Raw genomic sequence first — 15800 nt, forward strand, 5'->3', positions numbered from 1 at the left:
AACCGTGTTCTCCATTAGCCAGCGCCAGCCTTTCCTGTTTCCCTGCCATTCTCCCTCAGTGTGTTTCTATAGTAACCTTGGCTAAAATCCAAACAGCCGGTAGGGCCCTCTGAAGGGCACTACGCAGGCAAGATGAAAGATTTCCACCAGGCGACTGCAGCTTCTAGGCAACAGATAAATGTGATTCTTAAAGGAGGACATGGCTCCGCTGAGCAGAGAAGTGACAGTGAATATCAGGGTGAGAGTGCCCCATCCAACATCTTTATATAGCTAATAATAATCTGGTTACATGTTAGTCTGCATGGTGTATCAGTGAATGTGCCTATCTGATCAATATTTCACAGAAGATACAACCAAACACACTGGCTAGAAGCAACATATGTAAACACAGTGAGTTTATTTGCTTTGTTGTCATAGGTGGCTCCGATGGCCAGTAATGATCATATGCAAAAGGTATATGTGACCAACATATGAAGCTTCCAGTTCAGCATTTGGTAGTACTCATCTCGGGGTTTTTTTAGATTTATTTGGTGGGTGGAGATCAAAAATATCAGCTAATGATAGCTAACAGGGTTAGCAAGGTGCATCTATAGTCTCTGTGGGTACGTGCTGATTAGTGCTAAGTAGCAGACTAATAAATTAAAGAATTTTACTCATCTTGGGAAGGCTGCAGTCCATGCAACACTGTCAGACAAATGCATTAAAAATGCTTGAAAAGGCACCAAAACCATAAACGCTGCTGGGAGTTCCAGTTTTTTAAATTAGCAGAGGTGAGGCCTAGCAGACAGCTAGCAGGCCTATTGGCAACCACTTGCCACTCAAGGGGCCAGGCCAATAATAATACTAACTAAGGTAAAAAAAATATTACCCTCCCACATTAGTCATTAAGAGAGACAAAAAATACTGCTTTTTGTACCAGGCTATAAAATGATTTATATTTACTATAAAGGTCTATGGAGAATTGCTTTCAGAGTCAGCTTCAGAGGAACTGCAGGTTTTTGGAACTTCTTCTTGGCTTGTTTTATCAGCCCCTGAGGTTGCCACCATTTTTTCCACTCAGCTAGGGAAAAGCATCTGCTGGCTGTTAAAGGAACTGCAGAGTAGCAAATATTTAAAGAGGCATCAAAAAGATCTTAAAGATGGCTAATATTCTGCTTATTGATATAGCACTATAGTACAGTGCTATATGATGAGCACAATATAGTGTTGGAGTTTATATAAAGGGTTTTTTCAGCTGTGCAGCCTAAAGTTACAGTCGTATCAGAAACAAAGAAAAATATTGCAAAACATTTTATAACTTTTTAAGATTTGTAAGCTAACAGTAGCCTGGATTGTTGCAGCTGAGTGATGTATAGCATTAGAGGACTAAATGTGAGTCTTTTTGGGCCCTTGTACTTGTTTTGGATTTTTTATAAGATAAGACAATTAATTTTGAGGTATAGCTATTTGAAGGATCTACAAAATTATGTCAGAGAATATGAAATAGTATGCAATGCAATTTATCAGCTACACAAATATTTCTTTTGTCATCCAATACCTTATCATGGCGGATGGGTTTGTGTGTCCCAGGGATCCCAGGGGCTATGTTGTCATGGGGTTTTTTGCACCCTGGTAGGGTGTTCCATGGCAAATTAGTCCTGGGTGAGGAACCAGACAAAGAGCGATTTAGAAAGCCGTGTCAGTGACAGACCTAGGGAACAGTTCACCCTGCCCAGGATAGGGTCACCATGGCCCAGGCCTGAGGGTGCCTGAAGGTGAGTGCCTTGTGGCCGGGCCTTAGTCCATGGGGCCCTGCTGTGAACAACCTGAAAAAGGGACATGGGCACACCACCTGCAGGAGGCTGGTTGGGGAACAGGTCCTGACTTTAGAGTTGGATCAGGTGGCAGAGTAGGATGCTGGACAGACCTGAGGCGCCTACACGTATACGACGAGACAACGTAAAGTGACAGAGGCCCCGGTCCACGAGATCTTCAACTCGCACCTCTGGCAGAGCTTCGACAGCATTTGGAGGGATACATGGTCACCTATGGTCACAAGCTTCCTTCGAAGAGTGCTAAAATATCGAAGAGTGTCTTTTAAATATGCTCAGAAAAAAAGAGAAGGATACAAGAACCTTAAGATGAAACGGGATCTTTTTTGTTTTCATTCCCACGCTCATGTCACCGTTTCTTCGATTCCCAGACACAGTTTGGCTGTTGAGGCAGCAACCAACGAAGGAGTTTAAAGCTCTGAGCATCAGTGTTTCTGTTTGTTCCCTGAAAGATTCATAAGCGCCACATCCACATGAATCATTCACTAAGGAAATGATTGCCGTAAACATGAAGTGCCATCCCTGCCACTGTGCGCTGAAAAATTCATGCTTTTTAAGTCATAAATTATGACACGCTGCTCTCTCCTCTTGCCGGTGGGGTGGAGGGTGAGGTGGGTGGCTGTGACTCCCTCCTCGTCAACCATCCTCTTCCTGACTGAAATTCTCAGTCTCTCACCGTCTCACAGAAAAGCCAAAATTAAAAGGAGGGAGCGTTGAATGAGATATCCACACTTGAGGATACCACATGGAAAAATCCTCCATACTAGTATTATGTAGTATGAGCATGTAGTATTAGCATTTTGTGGAATTTTAGTTTTAACTATAATTTCTACAGATAGAGGTGAATCGATGGCAAAACAAAGAAAAGTTGTAACAAATGCTTGCTGTAACCCACAAGCATGAACTTTTAATAAAAATATTTGTTAACAAACAGAATGAGCATGGAAGTTGACGAAAATTCTGAAAATGTGCCTAATGCACTCTTTAATGTCTAGTATGACAGCTTCACTGTTAAAATGCCTAAGCCCACACTTCCGGAAGCATGTTATCTGGCTGATTGTCAGTAACAGTAATGTGATATTGATGCAGCTGGCTGCAGGTTTAATGCAGATGAGTGCCATGAAAAAGTTAGGACCCAAATACAGGAGACTAGAAGCATTAGTTTTAATGTAAGTCCTTAAATAAATCAGAGAGTGACATTGTAAATCCACAAGATGTGAAGGACAAGGAAAAATGCCAGGCTGCACCTGAGGAACAAATGTGGGAATTATAATTGATGCTGTGACGAAGACTGAGGGTAAAGCTGAGCATACACTGTATGATTTTTTTTATGCCACGAGCAAGTTTAACGCAACTTCTCACACTGCGCACGTGCAAACACAGAAATGGAAGTAAAAAAGACGGAGTAGCACGGCGGTGCAGTGTGTGATCTGGACACAAGCGACGGAGGCCCAACTTGTATAACTTTGGCAAGCTCATCCGAGCCTTTTCGATGTGGCCTCACAAAATTATCACGACCGCAACATGGTCGTGATAATTTTGTGAGAATAGTTGGATGGACATTGCTGCTCAATTGCAGCTGCCTGATCAATGTTTTTCATTAGCAATTTAGCAAAGCGGATGGCGGTGGTGTGTCTGTGTCAGTAAAAAAAAGAGAGCGAGAGACAGACTTTGTGTTATAAGCTTCATGTTATGGACGCACAGTGTGAGCACTCAGGTTGCCTCAGAGCATCGGGCCGTATAGTGTGAGACCCGTGATCGTGTGATTGTGACCTACGAACTTCTAACCCCTGCGATTTAGTCGTGCAGTTTGAGCAGGAGCTGAATAACGCGACTGAAAAAAATCGCACAGTGTTTGCCCAGCTTAAGACTGGACTATTTATACAAAAGGGCGGAGTAAGGAGTGACCAAAGGGAGATACACAGAGCACTACACGACAAACACAGGAAGCTCATTTTGTACATCTGGATTTAATGTTTTCAGTGGGAGAAACATTTTTCATTCTTCAGTCTCGCCCGGCTGTTGGCTTCTCCAGCCTTATTAACTTTTTCCCTTATTATAAACACTTCTTCTCAAACTAAGTAAGATGGTAGATATGTCAGGGAAGATTGCGGGTAAACAACAAGATAGTATCAGAATGCTTTGAGTTCTGAGTGATGGGAGAAAAGCACTGTTTCTATCAGGATGGAGGTGGGGTGGTATCACCTTTGTGTGCTTCTTGTGCCCAAAGATCTTTTATACGTTCCAGTAATAAGGAGGAGACATGGTGTGTGTCGCTGGTACAAAGTAGTGATTTGATTCTGGATGAAGTTTGTGCTGGTGTCCCTGTCATGTGGTTGTAGTTATTTGACAGTTGCCACAGTTGGTTTCTCACAGTTGTTTTCTTTACAGCTCTGTAACATCATGTCCAAGTTTTGTGCTGCAGTGTCTGTGTGAAAACCACCTAGTGTTAGATGTGTTCATTTCTCCAGGCCAACCTCGGAAACGATACTTGCTTCCTAAGAAGGCAATGAGTCATGAAATATTTTACAAGCCCCTGGTTTAGGTACTTAAAACAATATTTGATTAGCTGTTTCATTTTGATCACCACAAAGAGCACCTTTTTTTTTTATCAGCGCATACAGAGAATGTGGCTCCTTTATGAACTTCTGGCTACTCCAGCCATGTGTCTTTCTATGCTAATATTTGATTGTTATTTCACTGGATTGCAGCTAGTTTATGTGACGGTTACAGGCTTTGCATAAAATAACAGATACGTGATGAGGAGGTGGGCATTTTATCAGTGTCCAATATAACCATGTAGCCCTTGGCCCATCAATTCACTGCAGAAAGTCGTATAAACTGGTGTGCTGGATCATAAACAGACTGTGAAAGCAGTGAAAACAGTCACACTAACAATCAGTGCAATGCCTTGTAAAAAATTTGACAAAACTATAAATGATAATTTTTTTTATTATTTTTAAACAAATATTGTCAAACACTGGACATCATAGACCAAATATTCAATCTAATAAAAAATATAACGTTGTTAGACTGGTTTCACCACACAAGCCCACAAGGGGCTTCTGGACATTCTAGTCAAAATATTTCTATAGGAGGCAGGAACCTCGGGGCAAATGACTGCAGCGAATCTGCACTGCTATCAAACTCGATTCCAGTGCAACATGTTTCATCAGTTTTCTACAACGTGGTGCAAGGAGAAAAAAATTTATCTCAAGCTAAAAGTTGCAAGACTCTGGCAAGCAAATAAGCAAAATCGAAACAGTGGCAAAGTCAAAAAACCAACATAAGGAGCAAAACTAAAGTAGGAGGGAAAAAATAACACTTTAAACAAAGTCAAATATCTATCAGTGGATAGATGGAAATCTAGATAGAAATCAGGTGAGCATAAGTGTTTCCAGTCAGACATAAAGGAAGTAAAACCCAAAACAAGATACAAGATGTAAAACAACTTTTGAAATAAAACAGGAAGCAACTAAAATTCACATCTTAAACCCAGAGACAAGAAGACACACTCAATATAACACAGGCGCAGAGGAAACACTGGGGAGAATAGAAAAACAAAATCAGAACCACAACCAAAAATCAATATAACAAAACCCTAGAATTACATTGTTTTAATTCATTAGAGAAACATTTGTTGCACATTAAGAAAGCATACCAGGGACTTCAGCCACACCACATCACGTCAGGTACTTACCTACACTCCCTACAGGTTTGGAAATGTCATGTCACTGACCAATCTTACTAGCCCAAATAGGTCTAGGGAGGAGGTCAGGACATGATTCACTCTTCATATTCCCCATGCTTTCATGTAGTATTTCATGTAGCCAAGTATTGTATGTCAGTACCTGTTTTCAAGACAGTTAAAAGGAAGTTGCTCCAACTCCAAAAGCATTCAGGGAATGAAACATGTGGCTTGACTTCAGATTAAAATTTCCTCTCTAATGAGCATCAAATGATGCCGTGATAAATTAACACAATGTAAAAGATTTGATAAGTACTTTTTTTTTAGTTCAATGCTTTGCTTCATTATCATGATATAACTTGCTATGTGTAAATATAGTAGTTTAGCAGTTTTTTTTAATCTTATTATACTGAATGCAGTATCTAATTACAGTAGATGTGTAATTGGGGTATGACTGAGTTTGTTTAGCATTTGTACATTTAATGTATTGTTTTTTTTTACATAGTATTAGTTCCCCACAAAATAAACTGCAAAACGTTGTAAATAAGGCGAGAACGAACAAAACAAGGTAAGGGTTCTAATTAATGCCTGACAGAAATACATACCTTTATGTAAAGCATATACCAGTCTTATTTTCTTTATTTCAGTTTTAGGATATTAAAAGTGCCATAAGCTTAATTGCAGGTTAAACCTGCAGCGTGCATGTGACTGATTAGATTTAGCTGATATTGAGACAATCATGTTAGATCTCCTCCTCCAAATAGTTGCTCAGTCACACTTATCAGTGTTCAGGAGAGTGATCACTGGAAATTTAGCATCTTAAAATTGAGGATCATCATGCACCTTGTTATCAGTGCGGGCCCTTGGTTTCAGTTCATTATTTAAAAATGTGTGTGTGTGTGTGTGTTCCTCCCTCTCTTTTTTCCGCTCTCACTGCCAGATCCTGATTTTTTTTTCTTTTCCTGGGGAGTGTGTGGTCCTATCTGTGTGAGCATGTTCCCGTCTTTGTGTGTGTTCCTCTCGCTCTCTCTCTCTGTATATTCGGCCCTCACCTCGAGGCAAGTCGATCCTCTTACAGTAATACCATTGCCTAATCTCAGAGGCGTATCAGAGGGAGCTCAGAGCGCTCTGCACTAATAGGTTCACACAAATGGGATCTAGTCAAAAACCTCCCAATCCTCCTGCCACTGTAAATATGGAGAGCATTATCTGCGTCCGCCTGGAGGCCTCTGATGTGGAACTGATGCAGATTTGACAGAGAGACTGAGAGATAGCGGCCAAAAAAAGATGATTTAACATGCTGTTGACGTAGTTACAGCGGTAATTTGATTGGTTGTAGAGATGAATTGAATCAAATTTCAACTTTTAAAAGTCTGATGCAGCCTGGTCATTCATACAGGATTGTTCTCTCAACTTATTTGATACCTTTGAAGGCCAAAGCAAAGCCTTAATGTTGGAGTTGCTCTTTTTAAAAACTTTATTTAAAGTTTGGTTGGACAGATTGTTTCTTTGAAAATATATACCAGGCATACAGCTGTAATAGTGCTTTTAATGCACTTTATAGTCTGCATTTATCATATCGTGGTAATAAAAGAATATGCACATAATGCAGCATTACAGTCACGATTAACCTCATTCCACAGTGTGTCTACAGCAAAACATTTTCTGTATTCCTTGCTGTAAAATCAGTTACACATTTTGTTATGTATTTCACTTATTTTTCCCTTGAATAAATGTAGGTTTCAGGCCAGTCAGTTGACTGTACTGATGATACAAGCATAGCATATCTGCTGTCATAAATTTGTCCGTCTACTTCCCCTACAATTTTTAGTTTTTGTTTTGTTTTTTTAGTGACTGGCGCCTTCCTGAGGTGAGCTGTATTTATGACTCTGGAAATATTCAGTATGCATATTTTTTTGACATTACAAGCTTTAATTTTAATGTAATTATTTTAATTTTAATTTAAGTTTTCTAATCACAACATGCTAAGGTTTTGCAGTCAATCATGTCTTACAGTGTACTGCAGCCGAAAACATCAGGCAGACACTTAAAACCCAAAGGAACACAGACAATTGCAGTTTTTCTTAAAAATTGCTGAAAATAAAAGCGTATACATTAAAACATTTTGGAATATGTGTCATAGATAAAAGATAAAGGAGACAATATAATGATATATAAAACATATAATGAACAGAAACAGAACCATTAAAAAAGTGTTTTTGTTTTTTACCATAGACTGGAATGAAAAGGAGGCAAGAATCCTGTAACAACAACAACAACAACAACAACAACAATGGTAATAATATTACCAGGTAGATAAATAAAATTAGTAAAGTCAACTCTAGTTTGAAAGACATTAGCAGAATAAATAAATGAAGAAAACAATCAGAAAACGGCTATGCAGCAGTACAGCATTGAAGTTTTGTAAGTCTTATAAATAGTTTGTGTCCCCAGAAAACATCAGTTTTTATGTTTGTCACTATTGCAATTCTCATTTCAATTAAGATAAAAATAAAAAAACAATAAACAACAAAAAATATATATATATTTGAAGGTTGAACCTCTAATGGAGAAGTGATTGTGACTGGAAAATGTTGTGAAAGAATAATTTAATAACGTTATTGTCGTAGTTAAACATATCCCAAACATGTCAAAGCTTGCAAAGTTAAACTACTACTAAAAAATCTTTAAACCTCTCAATCACAAAAAGATGCAGTAATATATGTGAAAATATTAATAATGCTGGCTGCTCTCACTGGTGGCGCTGATTCTTCACTGAAGTGAGAATTGTAATGAAAGCAAAGCTGAGAGAGACAAATGCAGTCATGCAGTGACATCAAGAGGGTGCAAACAGTACTGCTCTATTTAAAGGCAGGCTGCTGCTTATTTCAGTGGTTGCACTCAGGTCAAGACACAAACATGCATTTATAAACCTTAAACACTGCTTTGTCAAAAGAAATATATGTACAAATCAATGAAATATGAACCAAATAATGTAAGATACCAAAAACGCATATCTCACTTATAACTGCAGATATCGGTGACAGTGTCTTCCGTGACGGCTATGACAAAGACCTTTATATCTTCCAATAGTTAGAATTAGTTAGAATGTTATTTAAAATGAAAACTCAGTCATACATGTGATTGGTGATGGTGATGTACCCTACTGCTTGCCCTGTGACAGCCTTGCAGCTCTGAATGGACTGATGGATGAAATTCACATATTTATGGAGTTTGTTATTCCTGTGTTTACATTTCAGTTTGACCAGAAATTTTCAGAGCTCTTTTTATTTTAGGGCACCATCATATTTGGAAATTAAATAAAGGAAATGCATATATAAAAGTGATTAGAAGTGTCATTTCAATTGAATCCAACCAAGATGTATACAAATGCCCTTTCCCTTTCTTACAGTAAACTTTAATCAGTGTAAAATTTTTAATTAGAGACGGAGAGCTGTGGAGCAGGGGGGCTAGCACTAGAAAATCACTTTTCTATGTTATCATATTTTATAGTTTACATCCAATTTATAAACTTCAAGATGACATATGTGAGTGTGTTTAACAAAAACTTAATTAGTCCAAAATAAGAAACTAATCTTTACAATCTCATCTAATGACTGCGGTCTACTTGAGCTCAACTACAGATCCATAACCAACAAAAAATCCTGCATAGAGCGTCTGAGTGAATGTTGCCTGCACTCTGTGGAGGAGAGTCATGTTGTCAGAAACACTGTAGAAGGACAGAGTACCTGCACTGTGGTCCAGATACACTCCAATAGTGGAGGACTGACATGTGGAGATGTGAGTCCTGATGTTGTCATGTCTAAATTCAAATTTATCTCTTATACTATATAGCGCCCAAGATGTGTCATCATCCCCAAATTGATAAACTGGTAGTCTGTTTGTGTTTGTGACTGCTACTGCAACAGTCCCAGACCACGTCACCTCCCAGTAACACCGGCCAGTCAAACTCTCTATACTTAGGACACAAAAATTAGACATTTTTTTTCTTTCTGGAGAGCCTAATTGTTGTAACATGGCCAGTTTCATAAAACGGGGGATGTATGTAATACTTGCTTTTTTCTTGCTAGCAGATATTAAAATCTTTCTGTGTTTGGAACCAGTGTGATATGTTGTGAATATTTTAAGAATTCCTCTCTAGTTGTGTGTTCTCTTTGTGACTGATCACACTCACTCACTGTTGCTGATAGCTTGGTCCATTGTCCTTTGAGTATGTCCTGCATCTTTTCCCTGATTTCTGACAGAGAAGCTGTCACATCATCAAAGTTACACAGAGGGTGAATACTGATGCTGGGTGGCTTCTCACTGAAAGTCAAGCTTGGCTGTGAGGGATACTTTTGTAGAAAGGTGATGTAATCCTGCATGTGACAGAGTTGTTCCAACTCAGATTTCTTCTGTTGTAGATCAACAGTCTCCTGCTTCAACTTCTCTTGAATCTCTGTAAGTCGACTCACCTCCTTTTTTTGCTTAGATCTGATCTGCTGCTTTAAATCAGACCTTATTTTTTCTAGGAGGCAGATAAGCTCTGTGAAGATTATCTCACTGTCCCTTACAGCTTTATCTGCAGATTGACTTATGGCCTTCATTTTCTGCTGAAGAACCCGCATGTGTTTATCTTGGTCCTTAATTCTCTGCTGGATTTTCTCCTGACACACCTCGAGCTCTCTCTGCTTCTCACTCATTTCTTTTGCAGCTGAAACTGTGTCGTGTCTTTTATGTTCATCCATGGAGCACAGATAACAGATACACTGCTGATCAGTGCGACAGAAAATCTTCATAGCTTCATTGTGATGAGAGCAGATATTGTCCTGAAGCTTCTGGGAGGGGTCCACCAGCTTGTGTTTCCTAAAGGCGGGGGATTCATAGTGAGGCTGGAGGTGCTGCTCACAGTAAGAGACCAGACACTGCAGACAGGACTTGACAGCTTTCAGCTTTCTCTCAGTGCAGACATCACAGCTCACATCTTCAGGTCCAGCATAGCGGTGAGTAGCAGGAGCAGTTTGTCCAGTCTTCTTCAGGTCCTCCACTAATTCTGCCAACATGGTGTTTTTCCCCAGAGCAGGCCTCGGTGCAAATGTCTGTCTGCACTGAGGACAGCTGTGGATGTTCTTCCGATCCTCTTCATCCCAGTGGATTTGAATACAGTTCATACAGTAGTTGTGTCCACAGGGAATAGTTACCGGATCCTTCAGGAGATCCAAACAGATCGAACAGCAGAGTTTGTCCTGGTTCATCTGGGCTCCTCGCTGCGCCATTTCACCTCTGAGAATGTGATTGTGAAATAGTTTCACTTTCGTCTTACCAGAAAAACAGGGCTGAGCTGCAGTTATTTCATTTCAGCTTCTAACACGCACTGACTGGCATGTCAGAGCACAGCATGCCGGTTACACTCATCTGTAAACTTGCAGATCTGTGAACAGGGCAGGAACAGAAAACACCTGAAATGAATGGGACTGACTTTTCTATATAACAGGAATGAGGGGGGAGGGGCTAATTCCTTCCTCATCAAACAAAGGTCAAAGTTTGTCAAGAGTGTGTGTTTGAGAGTAAGAGCACAATAAGCTTAGCAACTTAGCTTCTCTGTGACTAAACTGCACCAATTTCATTGTATTATGAGTTAGAGGATTAAAGATTAGTCTTATGACTGAACAGATGCCACTTCCAAACTTATAGAACTAGCAGTTATTGTGTGGGTGAGGTACACTTGTACCTCACAATTCATTATTTTCACTTAAAATCAGCTATCTGCGATTTTGTTCACCAACACAATTAATTCATTCATTTATGCATCCATTCATTTTCAAAATATTAACATTTTACTTCATCTTTTAAATGTTATATCTTCTTCAAAGTGGCCTTTAAAAGTATAAGTTATATTAGATGTAGTTTTGATTTGTTTATAGAAGACTGGTTTTGAACTTTCTATTCACAGCAAAGATGTCAAGACTGTTGTCTCTTTCTCTGATTTTAGTGATCTCCTGGATTCATGAATTTTGTCATTTAACATCAATCTCAGGACCATTATAAGGCTTTTAACATTTCACCTTCAAAGGTCAGATAAAAGGTCATAGTTCATGCTGAGTCAGGTGCATCATAACACTCATAACTCATACAGTAAATCCAAACTCTAGTAAACAATGAGATTTGAGGAATTCAATGAATCAAATTTACTGATGGACTTTACAGCCTCTACCTGAATGACACAACCTTCCATACATGTAAGTCAGTCTTCACTATCTAAAGTCTGAAAGCAAACACTGAGCTAGAAGTAGATGGCTCTGCAGTCCCATTGTCAATCACGTCCTTTATTTCAGCATTAAGATACTTTCTTCTCTCTGGACAAACCTGATAAAACATCTAATTGTCGAGGAATCCTCCACGTCTGTGTCATGTTGGATGTTTATTCATTTAATGTACATATTTAATGCCTTTAACTACTTAAATCACCTTCAAAGTTAATCAGGCCTTACTGATGCACATTTGCTCTCCTGCTGTTTATTAATTCACAGTTTTTACCCTTTCGAAACACTTTAATGAACATCAACAGGAACACAAACAGAAAAAAAAGATTATATGCATTCAAATAGTACAAATTTTATTTATGTTAAAGAAAACCAAATCCCTAGTCAGGTTTCCCACAGCAACAATAACTGTGCACTGTATATTATTTACATCAGCAGTATTTTCACAAACAACTAACTTAAGTTACATTAAATTGAGCAAACCTAATTTACTCAGTCTTAATGTTTTAGTACAGGTGTACCCCATGTTTTTGCAAAATGAGAACCCAATGTGGAAGAAAAGGCTGAAAAGAACAAAAAGAATAAGTATTTCCAGCACTCAGATGATGTGAATTACTAAAAAGATAAAAAGGCCCAAAAGTTATAGGCTAACAAGGAAAAGCACCAGTGCAAATCAATCAATAAGAGCCAGGCAGACAATAATAATAGAGGGAAATTGTCCCGAGTAGACAAATCAGAAATCCACAGGCAAGGTTTATGAAATATGAAGTAATTAGAACGGAGGAAAGAAACACAAATCAGCAAAGCAAAAGCAGAAAAAGAAACACTGGAGAGAAGGGTAAGCATGAACACAAACAAATATTAGTTTACAAATGAGGAAACAAAACCCTGATTCACAGATATTAAGTAAACTCCAACACCCTAACAGATACAGTACCAATCATTGGTTTGGTCAAGTTTAATTATAATAATAATACATAAAACAAGCTTCTGCAAATTTGTTCTAAACAAGTAAATTTCCTAACAGAACATCAGTGGTGGTAGAGAGATAGTTTAAAGGGAAATTTCTAATCATCTTGATCACTCATAAAGGTTCATTTGTGGTTGAATTTTCCTCTTAGTGGACTTTTGATTTATCCCAAATGTAGCATATTTGGTAGTGGGGATACTTTTCTGCACAGTATGGCATAAAAAGCTCCACATGTTGTTCGTTAGTAATGGCGTCATTTTTATACTCCTGGTATAAAACATGGAAAATAACTGAAAAAGAAAATTAAATAGTGTTCCCCACTATGACTGTATTCAACCTTTGACTGGTTCTGCAGCTATATATGTGGACAATAGCTGTGATAAATTATGTCAACACTAAGACATGTTTAAATAACATTTGAATGGCAACCAGCTGCTGACAGTATTATGGTGTAAAGCTTTTATTCCATCCTGGTAAAATCTACAATAAGAAATGACTGATTACAGTAGGTGCATCGTAAAATAACACTACACAGAGTGACACAGTTACTCTTTCTCCTGCCCATCTATTTGAGTTCACACAATTTCAGAGAATTACCACAACCATAAACACTGAGTCCAGCATAGAGCGGCTGACTGAATGTGGTCTGGACTCTGTGGAGGAGAGTCATGGTGTTAGAGATCCAGTAGAAAGACAGAACACCTGCACTGTGATCCAGGTACACTCCAATTCTAGCAGACCGAGGACCCGAGATGGTGTTGCTCATGCTGTTGTGAATAAATTCAACAGAATTTTCTAAAGCCCAAGATCTGTCATTGCATCCAAATTCACTTTCATCTCCTGTTCTGCTAATGTCCTTGTATGTGACTGCAACTGTGGCACTAGCTGGTCCCATCTCCACCTCCCAGTAGCAACGTCCAGTCAGGCTCTCTCTGCTCAGAACCTGCTGTCTTTGAGTGAATCTGTCTGGATGATCAGGATACAGCTGTTTTTTTATCGTCAATCTAGCTACTCTGTTGCCTTCAGATAATATCAGCTGTGGGTGTGCAGTGTTTAGATCCAGTGTGATTTGACGTGAATACTGCAAGAAGTCAGCTCTGGTCTTGGGTTCTGGCTCCGGTAGGAGTAAAAACTCCGCACTGGTCACTTTAAGTGAGATCTTGGTCCACTCAAGTTTAATAGTATTCTCGAGTTTCTTTCTGACCTCTGATACAGCTGATGTTACTTCATCAAAGTAACACGGTGAGTGAATATTGATACTGGGCGAGTTTGTGGATTCACTTAGAGACGACAGAAGAGGGTAACTGTGTAGGAAGTGGATGTGATCTTGTGTGCATGACAGCTGTTCCAGCTCTGTCCCTTTCCTCTTCAGTTCAGCGAGCTCCTGCTGCAGCTTCTCCTGTAGCTCCCCGACTCTGTTCAACTCATTTTTCTGCTTAGATCTGATCTGCTGCTTCAGATTGGAGCTTCTTTTTTTGATGAGTGAAACAAGATCCTCGAAGACCTTCTCATTGTCTCTCACAGCTTTATCAGCAGACTGATTGATCGCCTCCACCTCCTGCTGAAGCACCTTCACGTCTTTCTCCTTTTCTTTAATTCTCTGCTGGATGTTTTGCTGACTCACCTCGAGTTCTCTCTGTTTCTCTTTCCTTTCTGTTGAAGCTGGGACTGTGTTGTGGCCTTTATGTTCAACCTTGGAGCACAGACAACAGATACACTGCTGATCAGTGCGGCAGAAAATCTTCATAGCTTCACTGTGATGAGAGCAGACATGGTCATCAAGCTTCTGGGAGGGGTCCACCAGCTTGTGTTTTTCAAAGGCAGGGGATTCATAGTGAGGCTGGAGGTGCTGCTCACAGTAAGAGACCAGACACTGCAGACAGGACTTGACAGCTTTCAGCTTTGTGTCAGTGCAGAAATCACAGCTCACATCTTCAAGTTCAGAAGAAGCGCGGACTGAAGTCTTCTTCAGGTCCTCCACTGACTCTCCCAACATGGTGTTTTTCCCTAGAGCAGATCTCGGTGCAAAGGTCTGTCTCCACTGAGGACAGCTGTGGGTTTCCTTCTGATCCTCTTTATCCCAGTGGATTTGAATACAGTTCATACAGTAGCTGTGTCCACAGGGAATATTCACCGGATCCTTCGGGAGATCCAAACAGATCGAACAGCAGAGTTTGTCCTGTTTCACTGGGTTCCTCCCTGCGCCATTTCACCGGTCAGAGACTATGATTGTGAAATAGTTTCACTTTTGTCATACAAAGAAACAAAACTGACTCTCATTCCTTCTGTTCACATGCACTGAATGGGGTTTACGTGCACACCATGCTGGTCACACCCATCTGTAAACTTGTAGATCTAAGTATAGGAACAGGAAACATGTGGACCGAGTGGGAGTGTTTGTTTGGAAAGCAGGAAGCTTATTTCTCTGTGTTACAAAGATCAGTGTCCGTCTGAACTGAAACATCTGATCTGAGTGAAAGTGTGTGAAAGAAACAGATTAAAGACTCATGGACCATAACTTATTGCTTATTCAAGATTAACCTTCAATCATGTTATTATTCGCACTTAAAAGCGATCATGCATGAATCCCTTCTTATTTCTCAAATCGGTTCATATATTTTATCCAAAAATCTTTGTACAATATTCCAAAATAACAAAGCTAAAGGATTTTTAATTAAGCTCTACGTTAAAATGTTTTAAAGCAGGAATAAAAAGTGACTTTCCCGTTTACTTGTGTAAAATTTTAAAGACAAATATATAAATACAAATGTAAATAACCACCAAAAGATTTCATAAAGGTGAAACTAAGGACATTTCCCTCCTTAAATAATATCCTTTTCAAAAAATGATTGCATTGAATAAATGCATGTAACTATAGAGGTAATGAGTAATGGTAAGTATGTACAGTGGGGCAAAAAAGTATTTAGTCAGCCACCGATTGTGCAAGTTCCCCCACTTAAAATGATGACAGAGGTCAGTAATTTGCACCAGAGGTACACTTCAACTGTGAGAGACAGAATGTGAAAAAAAATCCATGAATCCACATGGTAGGATTTGTAAAGAATTTA

At 39.2% G+C, this 15800-nt stretch overlaps 2 protein-coding genes across 2 annotated transcripts; both read right to left on the bottom strand.

The window, feature by feature from the left end:
- Nucleotides 1–9480: 9480 nt before the first annotated feature.
- Nucleotides 9481–11059, bottom strand: LOC121814498 (E3 ubiquitin/ISG15 ligase TRIM25-like). The gene has a single exon (XM_042220596.1). It carries the CDS (start codon nucleotides 10773–10775, stop codon nucleotides 9597–9599), a length of 1179 nt encoding a protein of 392 aa, XP_042076530.1. The 5' UTR covers nucleotides 10776–11059; the 3' UTR covers nucleotides 9481–9596.
- A 748-nt stretch (nucleotides 11060–11807) lies between these two features.
- Nucleotides 11808–15352, bottom strand: LOC102293053 (tripartite motif-containing protein 16-like). Its single transcript, XM_014333380.2, has one exon. It carries the CDS (start codon nucleotides 14834–14836, stop codon nucleotides 13298–13300), a length of 1539 nt encoding a protein of 512 aa, XP_014188866.1. The 5' UTR covers nucleotides 14837–15352; the 3' UTR covers nucleotides 11808–13297.
- Nucleotides 15353–15800: the final 448 nt, after the last annotated feature.

Source organism: Haplochromis burtoni, unplaced genomic scaffold (assembly GCF_018398535.1).
Source record: "Haplochromis burtoni strain Fernald_Lab_line unplaced genomic scaffold, NCSU_Asbu1 Contig_51, whole genome shotgun sequence".
In the NCBI taxonomy this organism is placed as follows: Eukaryota; Metazoa; Chordata; class Actinopteri; order Cichliformes; family Cichlidae; genus Haplochromis; species Haplochromis burtoni.